Genomic DNA, 19136 nt, shown 5'->3' with positions numbered 1-19136 from the left:
GTGACCGGCAATTGCTACTGGGGAGAATCTACTTCCCACAATCGATCACAAAATAATTACATAGCTCTGATTTGATATTTATTAAATGGGAATTATAGCAGCTTTGGAAGTCATGTTGCATTTTATTATTGCATGTTCATATCAAATGCTCACTTTTATTCCTTCTTTTTTTGTGCTTAACATTACTTATATTTCCAGAGATCTTGTGACAATATGTATGGATATGTGAATATTGCATTGTTAAGGACAATAACAACAAAAAGGTTAATGTCAAATATAATTCAGTCAGTCAAGTAGCTCTGAGAATCGTGATCAGCACAGAGAATAAGAGTACCTCTAACATGTCATAATTCCAATAAAAAGTTACAGTAGTATAATAGAGTTCATACACATTCTATTCATTGATTTATAGGTTGATACACATGTAACTGACATTAATAGATTAATAGCTATGGACTGTAGCAACGAGGGGCCTGAGCTTCAGTGAGTTTTCATATCTCAGTATGTGGTTACAGCGCCTCTGGTGGGAATGTAACATAAACGTTCAGTTTAGAAGTAGTCAGCGCTGACTAGGAATCAGTTTCACTGCGCCCACGTTCACGGAAACATTCCTAAAACCGACCGGAGACCAGCTCAATCCCAACTCCAAATAGCCGACTTTGGCGGTGCGCTGCATCTTCTCTACCGGCAACGTGGCAAACACTCGGCACTTTAAAGTTCTACTGTTTGTTTTCTTCCCGCCACATGTAGCCTACAATCCGAGGACGCGGTTAGTCATGTGGACATTACACAGACAGGACTGGCAGAACTTTCTTTTGTTGGAATGATCCTGGAGCCTGGAGATGGCCGTGATTTCGTCTTTTCCAGCCCTGTGGGGCTGCAGCTGTCAAACTTCTCAGGGCGTGCTCCACTGTTTACTCTCATCTCACTGACCACACTCAGGCCGGGACACACAATGCAAATAGAACAGAGATGAAGGATTATTCATACCCTGAATGGTATGATTTTGATTTTAAAGTATCCATTGGTAAGTTGTTTGTTTGTTTCCTCTCATTGGATCACCGTTTTTAAGCACTGCTTCCTGGTGCAGTATCAACACAGTGTTATATGGGTGAACTTTATCCCCTTGTTATCATGCAGACTTGTTTATCAGCTCCTGTGGTGAGTTTCCTGTGACATGATGTGGCAGGGGTGGATGTACTTTGACTGCATCTGGCATGTGCGAGCAGTAAGAGCCTAAACACAACATTTCACTGTGTGGATTTTTGCTCTACATACCTCAGGTGTCGAGGGAGGCTGATCTTGTGTGAAGGGTTCATCATGGATCACAGAGGTCACCCCCGGCCCGACCCTGTCCCCCACTCTCACAGAACTAAAGACAGAGAGGACTACCACAGGTATTCTCAGCAGGACAGAGACCACAGCTACCAACCGCCAAACCCCAGAGAGGGGGACAGGCACTGGGCTCAGACGGATGCCCGCTACAGGGCTCACTTCACCAGTCCTCCTGCCAGACCGGAGCAGTATCCACACAACGCTCAGCAGTATCCTTATGGCTACGGCCGTCCGGAACTCCAAAGACCCCAGTCCAGGTGTGTGCAGTAATGGGACTGTGCATACAGCTCTCTAAAATTGGTTAAATTAAAAAGCTCAGTTTAAATGGGCATTCTGTTATCTCACGCTGATTTCTGTTATGATGTGGTGCAACAAATCCAGGTTCAAGTGCGTAACCCATTTGGTTGAGTGCATGTTGTCCTTCCTGGTGTTTAGTGCATGCTGGGATACTCACCTGTCACCACGAGAAGGGTTAAAGAAAGTCAGAGGCAAGCTCTGTAGATCCGTGTTTGCAGAATGTTACGCTTTCTTTAGAGATAAAATGAATGAATGAATGCTCTGATGAAACCCATTATTTCCAGGCACGGGTATGACTATCCCCCCCACAGCCAGTGGGACTACAGAGACAACTATGGTTACTATGACCATGACTACTATAGGGGACAAAGCGGACAACAAGGTACAGTGATAAAAGAGAACTCTGTGGGAGGACAAAGCTTTTATTAGCAGTGCTACACTCTATGTCTTGGTTACAACAAATGAGATGGTACTTGTTTCCATTAAGATGCCGGCCAGTGGGGGGCCCAGGACTCCTCGAGAACGGCTCCTTATCCTGACAGAACATACAAGCATGAGCCCTCGGGGAGCTCCTACACTGACGGGCACAGGTGAGCCGAAAGATTTTGGAAACATTGTTTGTGATGTGGATTCATTGCTGTGGTGTTTTTGCACCATGTTTTTTTCTAATCATACAGTGTCATTTGTACATTTCTTTGTCATAATGTTATGTATAAAAATAACGATTCCCTTTTTTTTGTATGATATTGTTCTTAACAATAGTTTTACAGGCAAAACCGTATACAAAGAAACCACAAGGAAGCAATAGAAAAACTAAAAAATGCAATCTGAACACACAAGAAGGACAAAAGGTATCTTACAAGTTAAGGTGGAAGGGTTGCAATGATAAAAGAGAAGTATTCACAAAAGACTTCTATAATATGATGGTTTTTGAAGAGTTAAAGGGCCAGCGTGTAGCGTTTAGAAGGAGCTATTAGCATAAATGGAATATGATTTCACTCTAGAAGCACCTGAAAAAAAGCATTGTTGTGTTTTCGTTACCTTAGAATGAGTTGTTATTACCTCCATACGGAGGGGGTCCTCTTTATGGATGCCATGTTTCTACAGTAGCCAAGAAGGGACAAACCAAACACGTGATAAGAACATTCGCAGTATTACGTTGGCCACCGTAGTTCTTCTACAAGCCAAGCACCCAGGGGACATCTCAGTTGATTGTGATCTGCAACCTCACCGTTAGATGCCACCGAATCCTACACACTGGACCTTTAAGATAAATCAATAATTAGGAGTGTCCCAAAACCTGCAGAGGGGGAGACATGCGCTAAAGAAGTCAACGAATCAGCAATATATTTGGGTCAAATAATGCCTTAAAATCCATGGGTGGAATTTTAAAACCAATGCCAAACCCAACAGGAAGCCAGTATAAGTTGGCTAGCATGGGAGTAACATGGTGTTTTTTTTCCGTGCCAGTTATTATTCAAACAGCACTTTTTCTGCACTATTTGGAGCAGGTGGAGATCGCTCTGACGGATGCCAGAGTGACGTATGCTACAGTTGTCCAGGAGAGAACAGATAAAAAGCAGTTACAGCTTTAATGTAAATCTGCAGAAAACAAAGTCGTCCAGAGGTACCTTGATGAACTTGTGTGTTTGGTCAGACATAAACCGCTGTATACAGCAATGACCGAGGTCTTCCTCTTAACATACCGACACCACTTGTTGCTGCTTCCTGCACTATAAAATGCATCCGAGTGCTAGATTGGGTTTAATGCTGGAAAGACAGAGCTGCTACTTAGTGTTGATAACATGACTTTTAAGGGTGAATCATTGTGTGTTGTAGCAGCAATAAAAAGTAGCAAACTGAATATGCATTTCTGTGTAAACGCAATATATTGTTGCCTTCATTCTTTCAGGTATGACCAAGGCAGAGGCAACTCCCAGCATTACCTCAACCCCTACGAGGATAATCCCTCCAGAGACAATGAGGAGGTGTCCTCTTATTACCTGGGGACGTTAGAACGTTCCAAAAACTCAGGGCTGTCCTCCAGCAGCTATGAGCTGAGTCAGTACATCAACGGAGCTGAGCACAGCGAGCCCGCCCCACAATCCGTCCACACGTCTGACGCAGGTGAGTGTGTGTAGTTTATTCTCTCTCACTCCGCTCAGTGTTCTTCATGACGCGGGTTCTTCTGTGCTTCACATCTCCACAGAGCACGGGCCAATGCACCAGACGTCAGCTCCTCTGAAGTACTCGATCCCTCACGTGGTCGTGAGCTTTGGGCCAGCAGGCCAGCTGATACGGGTCACGCCAGGCTTGTCCACACAGGAGAAAGTTAGCCAGCTGGAAATCCACAGTCTGGAAGTAGGTGCAACACTAGCCTGTGTTAATAAAGATTATAAGATTGTCTTTGTCTTAACCACTGCTACTGTATTCTTGAAGAAGAGATTATTTCTGTCTCCATGTCTGCACAGGTAATTCTGGGTGAGACAAAGGAACAGCAGGAGATGAGAAACTTCCCAGGGCCCTTAACCAGGTGTTGCCATTAGAGTATATTTTGCAGAATGTCAAATCTAAAGTTATTACTCGTCTTGTGAGACTGAAAGAGATTATGTTTAAAGTTCAATGTTTGACTGCTATGTACTCTGCTTTTCATGTTTTTGCAGGGAAGATCTGCACAAAGTAGATGCTATAGAGTTTGCCCACCAGAGGGCAGGCGCCTGCATGAGCGGTGACGAGCTGCATGATAAGAGCTCTGCTGCCCTCCTGTGGAATCTACTGATCCTGCTCTGCAGACAGAATGCAGTACGTGGATAATGGCTTGTTGTTGCATGTGGACATATTTTGCTTAGCATCAAACAACAAATCTCAGAAATCATTGTGGGGTTGTTTTTTTTCCTGATACATTTTTTTCTAAATTTCCGTTGTTTCAGCAAATAGTTGGCTCGGATATCGCAGAGCTGCTGATGCAGGGCTCACATTCAGATGGAAGCTGGGAGTCAGACGCTCCCACACTCATTGACTTCGGTGACGGTACGACTGCTGAAGCGCCACCTCGCACAGGAGATGACCTGCTCACGGGTACCTGGAGCAGCTTCAGCTCTGAGACCTCTGAGAAGGCCCTGCAGAGCTACACTCAACTGCTGCTGGCTGGAAGAAAGAAGGTTTTCCACCTTTTAAACTCTCTATGCATTCATCATATGTTTATTATTTATTTAGTTCCTTCCCTTAAATAAAAGTACCAATACCACAATGTAATAATATTCCATTCCATTAAAAGTCCTGTCTTTAAAATCCTACTTGGGGAAAAAGTAAAGAATTGAATCATTGCTAAATTCACCAAATGCATCAAAAATAAACATATCAATTCTGCAGAAAAAAATCATTTAGATTTCAGCTGTAAACTGTTAATAACAATACAGCAGTTCCACCAAAGTAGACATCTGAACCAAGACAAGGAAGCCCCACTAGACACTACTTTTGTTTCAGGGGTCACAAGCCTAAAAGGCTGGGAACCACTGGTTTAATCTGGAACACTGCATTGTATTTTAGTATTGTCGTATGTTTTTAATGTAAATTCCCAATCTTTAAAATGTAGAGATTTATAAAGTAGCATAAAAAGGAAATACTCAAGTTAGATACAGATACTGCAATACTGTCCTTATAGTACTTAACTGCAGGTACTTAGTTACTTATCACCACTGGTAATCTCAACGAAACTCCAAATGCCATAATATAATCACCTACTCTCCAGGGTGGGATGTAAATATAATATATACTCAAAAATTAATCCACATACAACAAAGATGCTAAACGCAAAATACAAAGCACATCTGTTGCCTACAAACGGCTCTCAACATGGGGTCGGCTGAGCCGGCAGCCTGCAGCTAACAGCGCTAACAGTGCTAACAGTGCCAACAACGGCAACCATGCTGACAGAGCAAACAGTGTTTACCTGGGCGGAACTGGAGGCTGAGCGCTACGCTTCCGCTTCAACGTCTTTAAGCGTGGTTTATGCATCATCTTCATTATCTGCTTATTAGTCCACTATATCACTACATAGCAATAATAATTGTTTGCTGCTATATTATTGCTGTGAATATCAATAGAGAACCTTTAAATAGTTTAAAAAAAAAAGAGGCTTTGCGTTTCATCTTCGTAGTTGCCTTGGATGTCATACTGTGCTGGGATCTGAGCGTTTGTCCCCTCACACTTTACAATGTGCTTTCCAGGAGGCCTTGGAGTCAGCTATGAGCAGCGGCCTGTGGGGGCATGCACTGTTTCTGGCCAGCAAAATGGACAACAGGTCCTACACCACTGTGCTGAACAGGTGAGAAGAGGAAAGCCATACTGAGACACGACAGCTACAAGAAATCTGTATACAACTCTACACACGAGCCTTAATTGGTGGAAAAATGCTCCCTCTGACAAGAAACTTACGGTCTGCTTTAAACTTGTTCCATATGTTGCAGTTACAAGGAAATGTGGCCACTGTTTCTGTCATTTGTATCAGGAGTATATCCTCAGTTTATTGTGTGTGTTGTAGTTAAGCCTACAAACGCAGCTCTTTTGGCATAGTTGTCGCACAGGGGTATTCATTGTTCGTCACATGACGCGCACTTGCTCAAAAAGCATTTTCCCCATACACAATGGAAAAGGAGCGGCTGTATAAACGGTCAAGACAGTTTTTATATTACTCATATTACTCTTTGTATTGTCAGAATTTGATCCATTTGGTCCAATAACATTCGAAAAGTTGTAGAAAACGAGAAATGTAGAAAACATAGAGGAGCCGTATGACGATATGCAAGTTTTCGGCATATGTGTCATTTATGGTCCCCATAGGATGACTCCTAATGATTTTGGTGACCCTTTGACCTTTTCTATACCGCCACCGTGAAGCTGACATTTGTTGTTTAAAGTCAAATGTCTCAACAGCTCTTGGATGGATTGCCATGAAATGTGATACACGCATTTGTGCTCCCCTCGGGATGAACTGTAATAACTTTGGTGATCCTCTGACTTTACTTCTGGCCTCATCATCATCAGATCTGAAACTTGAGATTATGACCGACAAATTGCTAAACTGACACCCCTTTCATCCTTCTGTTTAGCGCTGATTAGCAAAAGTTAGCATGCTAACATTCCTAACTAAAACGGTGAACATGGCAAACATTATACCAGCTAAACATAAGCATGTTAGCATCGTCATTGTGAGCGTGTTAGCCTGCAGATGTTACCCCGTAGCTCCACTGTGCCTACGTATAGCTCAACAGAGCTGCCAGCATGGCTGTTCATTTGTGGAACTTAAAATGATCATGCCATTTTTTTGTACAAAAATGTATTTGACAATTTTCATGGGTGTTATTGCACCTCCAATCAATATTTATATCAAAGACAATTCAGTAATGAAGAAAAATCAACGGATGGCACTCCTACAGCAATCGGCCGCAGTCAGAACTAAGAGAGGAAGACAAATGTAATACTTGTGAAGCACATCTCGGCTCTGTCCAATAAGTCCCGTGGCTTTCCACACCCCTGCACCCAAAACTAATTCGCTTTATTTAGAATCTGTGGAAGGTAATTACAGCTCTGAAAACAAGAGGAGATTAGACCTCTGGAACACTTCAACTTGGCTTCCTGTTCGTAAACACTTTCAAAAGAAAATAAAGAAAAGTTTGATATTTTTGTATGAGGCAATAGATCGAGTTTGTTTATCAGTGGTATTTCTAACTTGCATTTGTCCATCAGGCAAAAGTTGAAAACTCTATTAATCAATCAGTAATGATTCTCTATCTCTGAGCTCAGTGCGCTGATCGACATTAAGAATAAATCATTGCACCATAACGCTAAACTAAAGTTTCTGTGAACTATTTCTCATGTAACCCAATCCAGATTTACAGACTATTTTGGCATCTGCAGAATGTCTCGCAGCAGCACTTGCCGGAGGAATGCCTGGCGGAGGGTAGATAGCCAGGCTGATTTTTTTAATTATTATTTGTGAATGACATCAGCATGGTGTATCACTTCTTTACAGAATAGTAGCAGCGACGCTCTTTAACTGATAAGATTTATAGGTGTGCATTGAGACAAACAGCTCTTTTGGCAGGTTTACAGGCCAGCTAACGGCCAGTGATCCCCTCCAGACCCTCTTCCACCTGCTGACTGGGAGAATCCCTGTTGTATCCATGGTAAAAAAAAAAACGAACACAACCTCTGCGCAAATCGTCACAATTGCAGTTATTGTACTGTTAAGACATCAGTCTGTAATTTATTAGCTAATAAGAGCCATGTGCTGTATGCTCTTTGCTCTATGCCCAGTGCTGTGGAACTGAAAAATGGGGAAACTGGAGGCCCCATCTGGCTGTTATGCTCTCCAACGAGACGGGAGATCCTGCCGTCCAACAGAAGGCCATCGTCACCATGGGGGACACGCTCGGTATGGACTCACCGACTAAAACGTAACAATGTTGTCTCTGCACAGATATACGAGCTGATTGTTCTGTGTTGCTCTTCCCCGCTCAGCCTCCAAAGGCCTTCTACATGCCGCCCACGTGTGCTACCTGACGGCCGGCGTTCCCTTCGGGGTATTCACAAAGAAGGCAGAGAGACTGGTGCTTCTGGGCAGCAGCCACAGGTGAGCTGCGCCATTTATCTGCCATTGTTATAAGAAGAAATGACCAGTAGGCAAGGCTGGTCTTTCAATGCTTGTTGTTTTAATCTTCTTTTGTTTGTTTTACCTCCTGTGTTTGCTGAGATGATCTTGCTTATGTTTGGTTTGCTGTGTCCTCTCCTTTCCTTCAGGCAATCCTTTGAATACTTTGCCACGAACCTTGCCATTCAGTGCACTGAATTGTATGAATACTGCCAGTCACTTGGGGGCAAATGCCTTTCACTACCATCCTTTCAGGTAGTTCCCATATCTCACTGCTTTTTAATATATAATATTGTTCTCATTTGCAGTCATATTTATTCAAATTTGATGCTGAACATTGCTGCGTTGTGGTCAGGTGTATAAGTTCCTGTATGCCAGTCGACTGCTGGACTGCGGCCTCGCATCTCAGGCCTTTCATTACTGCGAGGTGGTGGGACGGGCGATCCTCAGACAGAGGGAGCCTTTCTTTGTGCTGACTGGAGAGGTTGTTAAGGTATTCACACATCCTCCTACACACACATTATGTCTCATGCATTTGAGTACTGTAGTCAAAGTGATTCATTGTGTATCAATTGAGTTCTACATGGATGTACTGCACGTGTGTGTCCTTCCTCCTGCAGCTGTCAGACAGGCTGAGAAACTCCGAGGGTCAGTTCAGTGAAGCAGGTGTTAGCGGAGCCGGGCAGGAACCCGACTGGCTGAGACAGCTGCGTGCCATGCACCACAGTTTGCAGGTGTGCTTCGTCATGGTTTTGATTTCAGAAAAATGTGTAATCTTAAGGGAAAATAGGAAAATGAGGACGTCTCTCATTTTTTTTGGCTGATCAGAAATTGAGTTTCAACAGGAATCTTAACCGGTTGGCTGCTTTATTTCCCAGCAACAGTGCTGGGGAATGTTAAACTATATAAGAGAGTGTTAGAATGTGTGGAATGACCAATAATTCAGGAGACAGGGGCCTTCAAAGTTGACCCATATTGGACACCCACCCCACCTTAAGGCACAAATATAAAAAATAAACACACCAGTACGGTTCCCTGATCGTCGTAAAGCAAACAAACAACGTTATCCACAAGGTCAAAAGCCCACTTTTGGTCCAAAATGATAAAATATGGTGTTTGCACACGATTTCTGCCCCTAATGCTATATGTGTGTATGTTCTGCCAGCTCCTGGTTTAGAGTACTGGCACGAATATTATTAAATTCAATCACTGCCCCACATTCAAAATGAGCAATAGTGAGGGTTACATTGCCGTTCAGTGTCTGAAAAATGTATTTAGCTTTCAAAAGTCTTTCTTCTTTGTTTTTTAATCCACAATAGCTACGTGGCTCTATAGATGGCAATGTCTGTCTGTTGGACCACATTGAACAGTCCACCACTTTGGCCCAGACTGAAATATCTCAACCATTCATGGTTCCCAGACGATTTTCCCAATGACTTTGGTGATACACTGACGATCCTCTAGCACCACCATGAGGTTGACATTTGTGGTTTTGAGAGAGATTTCTCAACAATTATTGGACGTATTGCCATTGAGTTCGGTACCGATTCATGTCACCTTCCGGATGAGTTGGAATATCTTTGGTGATCCCTTAACGTTTCATCTAGGGCCAGCATCAGGTCAAAATGTAACTGGTTTATGACCAAATACCTGCACAACTAATGACATTCCCATCAGCCTCAGCTGTACTGTGTGTTAAGCGCTAATTTAGCAAATGTTAGCAAACATGCCAAACTAAGGCAGTGGACATGGCAAACATTATACCTGCTAAAGATTAGCATGCAAGCATCGTCATTGTGAGCATGTTCGTTTGCTAGCGTTAGCATTTAGTTGCAGCTAACTCTTGTTTGTCTTGTTTACAGTAAGACTATATAAGTGTCTACATTTCTTATTTTTCTCAGACGGGGAGTTACGACTGTACTGAAACATACCAGCCACCACCTGGGGAAAGTGCTTTGGCCCATGAGGGTGGCAAAGTGTCCTTAGGTAATTTCCTATCCTCTCATTACTTCAAATGATGCAGCTGTGTGGCCTGTTTCACATTCGAGAGCAGTGTCTGTTGCACCTGCTTTCTTGTATATCTGCTAATGAATACTCAAAGGATACTTCAAAATGTTGATTTTGATCATTCTACAGAATCGCACTTGAATGACCTAAATCGTGACATCCAGAGTCCAGAGCCAGAACTCCTTTATTACAGAGGCACTGGGGACCAAGCAAACCTTGAGCATCAAGTTGACGGAATCACTGAGGAAATGAACGTGTTGTCGTGGGACGATAACAGAGCTCAGGACTGGTACGAGCTGTGCAGCAACATGCCTTATCCACGTCTGTCAACGACATAGAGTGGATACGACACCCATTGCTAATGGGCATTATGTCACTGTCCTCTCTCTGTTGCTCGTCTAGGCCGCACGCCAATTCTCCGATGCCAGTACCGTTGGTTTACGCTCCTCCAGCGCCCACAGTGACTGCAAGCCAAGCCTTCAGTTATCATAACACAGATAGTGCTGAAGTCAGAGCTGCCTCACCACATTGTCCTCTGAGTAGTCAGCCATCAGCAGCAGAGGGTGAGAATCTAATGCGAGATCATTTCTTTCTCCATTCAGATATGTACTATGGGCCGTGGGGAGTCGGCTTGTGTGTGATGTTTGTGATTTCTTCTGCAGGGGCGGGGTCGTTCTCTGGAGCAGGCACAGTGAGTAATCTTTGTAGTAGTCTTACAGATAAAAAACACAAAGATGGCAACCTCCTGGTTTGATGTTACATATGTGATCTTTTCCTGGACCAATGTTTTCCCACTGTTTCAAGATTTGAGCCCTTTTTAGTGTTGTTAAATGTTTCCAAAAAGCGACCTGGGTGCGTGTTTGTATTTCCTCTGAAGATGGGGGTTCAGATGCTTGAGGTCAACGCCAGTCGGCAGGGGCAATTCCAGCAGAGCGGCCAGCAAGGTTCAGAAGGCTCCGAGCAGACCAGCGGACCTCCTAAACAGGTGGGTCAGACCTGTTGAACCACAGGTGACAGTATGCCATTTGTTGGACACGGGTCTCATTCTCTCTGTATTCGATGCAGAGCACCAAAGCCGGATGGTTTAGTGGTTGGTTCAAGTCGAAACCCAAAGATCTTCACGAGGAGAGTTCAGAGCAGAGAAGCCCGGCTCAGATGGTAAGAGTCGAATAAATAAACATTATACTGCTCAGTTTCAATTGGCGATATAAAATGTATATTTTTGTTTGTTTTCTCAGGTGCTACCACCGACTACTGGCTTCTCTCCTCCTCCCCCGCCTGCCATGTTTCCACCTCAGCCTTCCTCTGCTGGGATCAACCCCTTTTCAAGGAAAGCTGGTGAATTATGAAATAATTTTGTCTTCATTGTCAGGGTCGAATTCCTTTTTTCCTGTCTTTTTTTAGAGTGACTAAGTTATGAATATTTTGCTGAGTTCCACATTCTTCAAATGTTATGTGGGATTTCTGAGGTCACGGACTAGAGGAGCTGTGTTCCTGTGTGTCGCTGCCATTAACACAGTTACTGACCAGCGTGTCCAATTTCATATTTGGGCTAAAATGCAGTCATGATATGCGTGACATTTTACCTATATTAAGCTATGCAAATGTGATAGTTTTCTATAAATAGCCATGTTTCCTTTCTAGGCCAGCAGCTGGGGTAGAAGCCCTCTCCAGACCACGAGCCTGTATCACAGGTAAATGAAGCTACTGAAAGATAAATACGTCTGCACCGTATTTAAGGACTCATGTAGTTACTTTGAAACCTTTTGTGTTTGTAGGATGTGGGGATATCAGACCACCTGTCATTCACAGTGCCTTTATGTCTAATGAGAGATCACCTGAGCTTGGATGAACACCTATAATATTCATTATATTTGCCCCCCATCCCCACCCCTCACGCATTTCTTATTAAAGGATGTCCTTTCAACCCCCCTAGCCTTGCTCACCATCATGGTGTATATAAATACTCTGGATGGACTGGCATAGTCACTCATATTGCAACGAGCGAATGTGCTCTCTAATAGCTGACAGCGGGGAAATGACCAGTGGATGCAGGACTTATTTGGGGGAAGGGATATCTTAATTGACCCCAATAACCATTTATGTACAAGAGATTTGACCAGGACTGCCAATGCCAGCAACTGACCACCTAGCTAACTGCCACGCCACCACGTGCTGCAAGGGAATTGGCTCAATTTACATTATATTTATGAGTGTAAATCCATCCATCCATCATCTTTTTATGATCCGATGTCTATCCACGCCACTTAAAACACAATCGTTCAACGATTAAAAACACATTCAAACATAAATGAGGTGCGAACTGAATTGTGATCCGATGCTGTGGTCGTTTATTAGCCTCACTGAAGCCATCCAAGCAGAGTAAGCCTGACTTTGCAAGGCTGGCAAATTATTGCACAGTGTGAACATTATCTGATTATGTTAACCTTCTGTAAAGTGAATTCTATTGTTTATAAGACATTGAGTTGTGATGCTGCCAAGATGGATGATACCATGTGGTGCGAGAGGAGGAGGAGGAGGAGGGGTGGGGGTGTGGGGAGATTGGGAAAAACCTGTGCCAGGCAAGCACCCAACATGCCCCATACACCCACTACACAGCCAGCCAGTATTCCCTTATTGGATTAAACTGTTTATGCGCTGATACTTGCAACGCCTTCAACAAGCTTTAATAATAGCACTATCATATAAATGTCTATGGTATGACAAAGCCAATGTAGGCTCCTTAAGATGTATATAAAACACAGTAATATATGCTATTATTGCGTCACCTTTTTTAATTTTGACTTCTGTCACATGGCTTTGTGTATTACAGTATTTGTCTTTGCTTTTTTTGTATCTCTGTACCAGCACATGCAATGGATTGATTACAACTTTATCGAAGCAATTGTGCCTGCCATATTGAATAAAAATATCTTGCCAAGAAATATCTGGGATTCCAAACGGGGCCTCTTACTTAATGTAGAGCAAGTCAGGCATGCGGTCTCCTTTTACCATTAGTCGGCAGTAGCCAAGTGTAGCTGGGCCACACTGGCGAGTCGACGGTCACCGCCTACCAAATAATGTGTCAGACCATAAACGCATTTATGAAAAACCCTTTCAAGTGGCATCCGAAAAATCTCTCCCAATAGTGGAATTCTGACAGGCCGATTCCAAAAATGTGATTTCTCATCAAGTCATTCACCAACGTCTGTTTTAAATGATCCCCCAGAGATAAAACATTATCATTAGTACAACAAAAATAAAAGCTGATGACATTATTTTGAAATGACCATTTGGTTAATAAATAACGTTTATTAAGATTAATCTTCAGACATAATTTAATAAGGTGTGCAATGTTGTTTCCCTTTCATCCACTAGAGTTAGAGCTCCTACATGCTCACGATTGAAAGACTCTTGTACAAACCAAACATGTTGTGCACGGCAATATGTTTAAAAAGAGCCACAGCTTGACACCTGGCCTTACCTGCACACTGAGATGTATACTTAACACATTTAAAGGTTCTCCTGCATGGAACTAGCTGTACTCCCAGACTGAATAATGAATACAAAGCACCATGACGATCATTCAAGAAAGCAATGACAGACTTGATTGGCTAACTTCCCTGAAACATCAAAACGTATAAACGTGGTCACAGCAATGTGTCTCAGGAGGTATGACTGGCTTATGTCAGGGCACGTCTGTTGCAGCTATTGCTGCTTGTGCGTCCAAAAAAACTCGCTCCTCACCAGACAATTAAAAACAGCCTGCACCTGAGGATAAGTCAATATTGATAAAGCTGTTAGTTGTATGTGTATGACAGGCCCTGATGGGTTGAGAACATTAAGCTGATGCTAAAGTTGGGTATACGAATCTCTGTGTAGCAGTAAAACTCAGCATGAGGAAGTGATGGGCCTTCTGACATGGAATGCTCAGCGCCATATCCTGCTTGAATTGAGTCCGCATGTCCCGACCTTAGCCACCAGATTCAGAGAGACCCAGGCATGCTACCACAGCACAGGTTCATCATAATAAACTGCCTGCATTTCAATACATGCAGAGGGGCAACGTTGTGAGATTAGTGTTAACTCATTATTAATAACTACTAACATATCCTCACTTTAAAAAGGGTCCGATGCCCTTGTAGCCGCTTTCACGTCACACCATTAATCTGTCAGCACCTGTCTTTAAACTGATTCAGACATCGGTGTGTCCCTGTGGTTCAGCACATGCTCAGCCAGCTTTGTAGCGCACTGGAAAGACTTGTCGCACTCCACGCAGACAAAGATCCTCCCAGCGCACGTCTGCTCCTGGTGAAGCTCCAACATGGCCAGGAGGCTAAAGCTCTTGCTGCAGCCCGTGCAGTTGTGGGGTTTCTCTTTACTGTGGACGTACTGGTGCCGCACGAGGCGGGAGGCCATGGCAAACGCCACGCCGCACTCGGCGCACTTATGGGGCCGCGCTCCGCTGTGAATGGCCTCGTGCTCGGTCAAGTTGGACGACTTGGTGAAGCACTTGGAGCACACCGGGCAGACGTGCGGACGAACTCCGGCGTGGATCTTCTGGTGCTCTGCCATGCGACTGGCCAGAGCGAAGGCTTTGCCACAGTCGGGGCAGGAGAAAGGCCTCTCTCCAAGGTGCTTCCGCTCGTGGCGCTTCAGGGAGAGGGGTTTGTTGAAGGTCTTGCCACAGTGCGTGCAGGGGAAGGGCTTGTTGTTGGTATGCATGTTCCGCTCGTGCTTCCGCAGGTCAGAGGAGCGAATGAAATCCTTCCCACAAGTGTCACACGCGTAGGGCTTTTCACCGGTGTGTGTGCGGATGTGCTTGCGGTAATCCGAGGACCAGATGTAGGTCTTGACACAGAAGGGGCAGTGATATGGTCTTTCACCCGTGTGGAGGCGCTTGTGCTGCTGCAGCGTGCCCTGGTGGGAGTAAGCCTTGCCACATATGTCGCACACGTGTGGCTTGAGGCCGGTGTGCGTTTGCAAGTGACTCTGCAGGTTGCAGAGCTTCTTAAAAGCCCAGTTGCAGTGGGTGCACTTGAAGGGACGGTGCTCTTTGTCGACTCTGTTACGTTTTTTCATCGCGACCAAAAGTCGAGGGATCTTGTCATCTTCGCACTTTTTAAGCAATTTCTTCACAGAAGGACTATGTACATCCTTTTTTTTGGTCTTATTCCCGACACCACCTGGAGAATATTCCTCAACATTTAGCTCTTTGAGCTTAGACGCCCTCTGGTTGGCTGAGGCGTTACTTTGTATCGTATGGCTCTTTAAGCAGTTACTTTCCTTCTTATTCGCAGCATCCAAGAGCACTTCATTAGATCCGCACACTTTATTGTTCTCAATATGTGTAGTGCATTGTGACAATCCTTGACTGCTGTTGTCCACCACGTCTTTAAATCCCGTGAATTCTCCCGGTGAAAGTTCAGCAAACTTCTCCACGAGAGACCAGTTCGGTGTCTGAGGATTCAGATAAAGGATTCCAGCTTCACAGCTCTCCGAAAGTGAGTTTGTTCCACAAATTGCGTCAAATGAAGAGTCAGTCTTCACATGCGAAGGGTTCATTAAGAGCTGTCCACCCGAGAGAGGAGAGGTGACAGAATGCCTTTCTCGGTGTTTCCTATTACTTCTCTTTTCAACTGGCCTGGCGGACGTCCGTGGGGAGATTTCATCAGCCATGGTCACTTGAAATCATGCCATGAAATCATCTGCATGAGTTGGGGAGTTCCGGACAATACGCCTCCTTAAAAAGACCTAAAAAATACACAGAGCATGTTATTACCATCCTCATCTAAGCCTAGTGGGTCTTCATTATAACTTCCATTTCTTAAATAAATGATCATATCAAAGCCTTCACATGGATTAATTGTTTTATTGTATAACTATTACCATACAGGCCGGCTTACTACTTACTTTGCGGCTGCATCCACCATGACCTTAGGTGTATCCTTCACATAGCTTTGCATCTTGCAGTCACATGGCACATGAATTACCCAAACTTCCATGTTTCTCCATAGACTCTCCTTATGTTCCCATTAAAAAAGTCTCGTGAATGTTAACTTCCCACATTAAAAGCATTTCACAGAGCTAAGCTTACTCTGCGGCCTCCTTCCGAGCAGGTCCGGTTGAGAAGATGCCACAGAGATATCCAAGCCACGGGTCGTGATGCAGTCGGTGGTGTTAATGGGCGGAGTTTTGGCAGCAGCCGTCTCTGGGACTTGGTCAGCATCTATCCTGCTGGTCAGCAACAGCAGTGATATCTCCACAGCCTGGCTCAGCTTACCTTTTTAACTGACTTAGCGCACCGCCTGTTTGCATATAGCGAGTGAGAAGGTTTCACAGAGAACGTCCCAGACCTACGTTCATAGGAATACAAACACCAATACGTCAACTTTCGTCCTTCCGCCGTATCGGTGGGGCAGGTTGGCAGCGCATTGGTATTTTAATGAACTATTAAGTTAAAAGGTCTCGCGTGCGTTAATTAATTTAGCCAATTAAAGCAAATGTCAGAAATGGCATCATGTATGTAACCTACATCACATTACTAAATATGCTACTTAAGTGTTTTACCGTGTCATTTACATTGACACGGCCCGTTTTCAGTGATGGAATTTGTGATGGAACTGTCTAAGCTTTCATTCCTATTTTAAGCTCATGTGCAGTTTCTTATAACGGCCTCAACGTGTCGCTGTTTACTTGCTGTTGTTATGAACCCACAATCCACAGACTGTGGAAAATCACCGGCTCCATTCAACAAGAGAAATCCATGGACATCTCGTTTTAGGCCAGCCTTTATCTCATTGTGGCCATGTGTATTATTTACGCAGAACAGAATGTTCTCAATTGATAAAGAGAGTAAAACGATTTCTTTAAAAATATCTTTTCATGGAAACAGAGTTTTTTTTTTAGTATGTGTCCAATTTAGGACTTTGAAGAAAAAAAGGTTGAATGGTTTGAATTTGGTGTGACGTGTTCAGCTCTCAAGATGACAAATAAGCTGCAATTGCAGTTTCTTGAGTAGGTGACCTTGTATCCCTTTCCTATTGATGATTTGGGAACCATATACAAAATCATGTTGCATTCAGTGAGGAGGATGTAGTTACTCGGCACGCACTTATCAATATTAAGTATTGTTTTTATTCTCAAGAACAGGCACGTATCATCAGCTTTAACAAATATTGGCTTCCTCGTAGGTTTCCTCGTACTGCATCTTTCCTGAATGTCCCGATCAGACAGTGCCCTCTCTCTTACACCGTAGAGACGAACAGGCCTCGCCCAGCTTGCATGTGTTAAGTAATTGAGTAGTTCTCGTGAGACTCATGTCGTGATTGAATGGACAATGCTGGCACTCAGTGCATTTTCCCAGGAGAGCAGACTGAAATTTGACACTTACCAAATAACCTTCTCAAAGCTGTGATGCACCTTCTTCGTCGACACATATCAAGTTTTAATCTCCGTCGACTTCCTCCTGCGTAGTTTCCCACACAACGACACCACAAACATACTGTATTATCAACAAAAGATGAAGACAAAAAACACAGTTGTGTGTTTGTGAAATTGGAAAATGAGCTGTAGAATACAGTAAAAGCAAAGTAATTGTTGGCCGACATTATGACTGGCATATCCTTTCTTTCGTACTTTATGTGTCTCTGCTATTGTGCATGTGTGTGCACTATGCAGTGTGCAAGGAGTTTCATCTCCATTTGAAGTCATGACTCATCAAAACAATGTAAATTGTTTCCAAAGGATTACATTACAATCCAGTTTGTAACTTTTACCTGTTTGTGCAAAGAAAAGTTGCAATTAAGTGAAATAAAGTCAGTCAGAGGGAGTTGAAATGTTCTCAACTCCTGCGTCTTTGTGTTCGTCAACTGGAAGCTGTCACAACAAAGCTGTGGTGGATGTTACACAAGTTGTTTTTTTTTAGTGACGCAGTAAATGAACCGGGATGCTTAAGCTGTACTAACATGCCGTATGAGGAGCATCACCCAGGAACTCCCTGTTGGGATTCAAAAGATTGTGGTTTGTTGGTTTACTGGGTGTTCCTTTCCAGTTAGGAAAGTTTCCTCATGATCGCGTCAAAGACATAAAGGAGGAGGACAAATACATGCTTTCTTACGCTGAATTTGAGAAGTCTGAGCTTCAAACACATGCTGTCCATTCATATGAAAATATCACTTCACAACATTATGGTATTTCTATTCATCCTGACTGAATTAGCAGGACACGTGTAATCTGTGTGGACAATTTGTCCCTGCAGCCGTTGGCCTTATAAATAACTCAATGTGGTTTTTATATTGTGTTAATTGATTGTTTGATGGTTATGTGGTTACTTGGGGATAATAAAGATATTCTTGACCCTTGATCCAATCAAAGAGGTCAAAACAGTTCAAATGCATTTTGTTAGAAAGTTGGACGTATACGTAACTCACTGGCACACTGCACAGAAAAAAAGTGCAGAGTCATTCTGTAGGAGGGGCGGTTCTTGGATTTCACGGTGGAGTAGAGTAGACCGCCTTGATTGAGAACATACCAGATTTGGGAATTTTCCACAGAACACAAGGTGTCCGGCTGTGGAAATGGTTGGATTTGCTTCGCTAAGGATCCAGTTGCATGAGTCGTACCATTTACACGACCCACTTCGAACCTCTTAATGCAGACTTTATACTATCCAGTACATTCTTTCCATGTAAATTTGCCTTTTTGGGTGATTTTTTTCGTGCAGCTTTGTAGCCTATTTTAATAGAACATATTTGATTTGTCTTGTATTATCGCACAAATTAAATTGCTGGTTGAATGATTTCTTTTGTGTCTTTAAAGCTACACATTTGTGGCCAATAATGAC

General features: G+C 43.5%; 2 protein-coding genes across 2 annotated transcripts; one reads left to right on the top strand and one right to left on the bottom strand.

Moving 5' to 3' along the window:
• Positions 1 to 774: 774 nt before the first annotated feature.
• znf648 (zinc finger protein 648) lies at positions 775 to 15373 on the bottom strand. The gene is made up of 2 exons (XM_076079141.1): positions 14519 to 15373; positions 775 to 924 (listed from the first exon to the last, which is right to left on the bottom strand). The coding sequence occupies exons 1-2, from the start codon at positions 15371 to 15373 to the stop codon at positions 775 to 777; spliced, it is 1005 nt and encodes a 334-aa protein (XP_075935256.1).
• Positions 973 to 11952, top strand: sec16b (SEC16 homolog B, endoplasmic reticulum export factor). Its single transcript, XM_076079337.1, has 24 exons — positions 973 to 1006; positions 1283 to 1592; positions 1917 to 2014; positions 2120 to 2222; positions 3545 to 3759; positions 3842 to 3993; positions 4104 to 4165; positions 4296 to 4434; positions 4563 to 4793; positions 5862 to 5959; positions 7739 to 7820; positions 7951 to 8068; positions 8155 to 8266; positions 8434 to 8539; positions 8640 to 8777; positions 8905 to 9018; positions 10186 to 10270; positions 10421 to 10589; positions 10694 to 10854; positions 10954 to 10982; positions 11169 to 11276; positions 11357 to 11449; positions 11530 to 11629; positions 11936 to 11952. Exons 1-24 carry the CDS (start codon positions 973 to 975, stop codon positions 11950 to 11952), a joined length of 2874 nt encoding a protein of 957 aa, XP_075935452.1.
• Positions 15374 to 19136: the final 3763 nt, after the last annotated feature.

The sequence above is a fragment of the Anarhichas minor genome, unplaced genomic scaffold (genome assembly GCF_050575085.1).
Source record: "Anarhichas minor isolate MPS153535 unplaced genomic scaffold, ASM5057508v1 ptg000071l, whole genome shotgun sequence".
Taxonomy (NCBI): Eukaryota; Metazoa; Chordata; class Actinopteri; order Perciformes; family Anarhichadidae; genus Anarhichas; species Anarhichas minor.
Note: the sequence above shows the minus strand (reverse complement) of the source record. Positions and strands in the feature narration are given on the sequence as shown.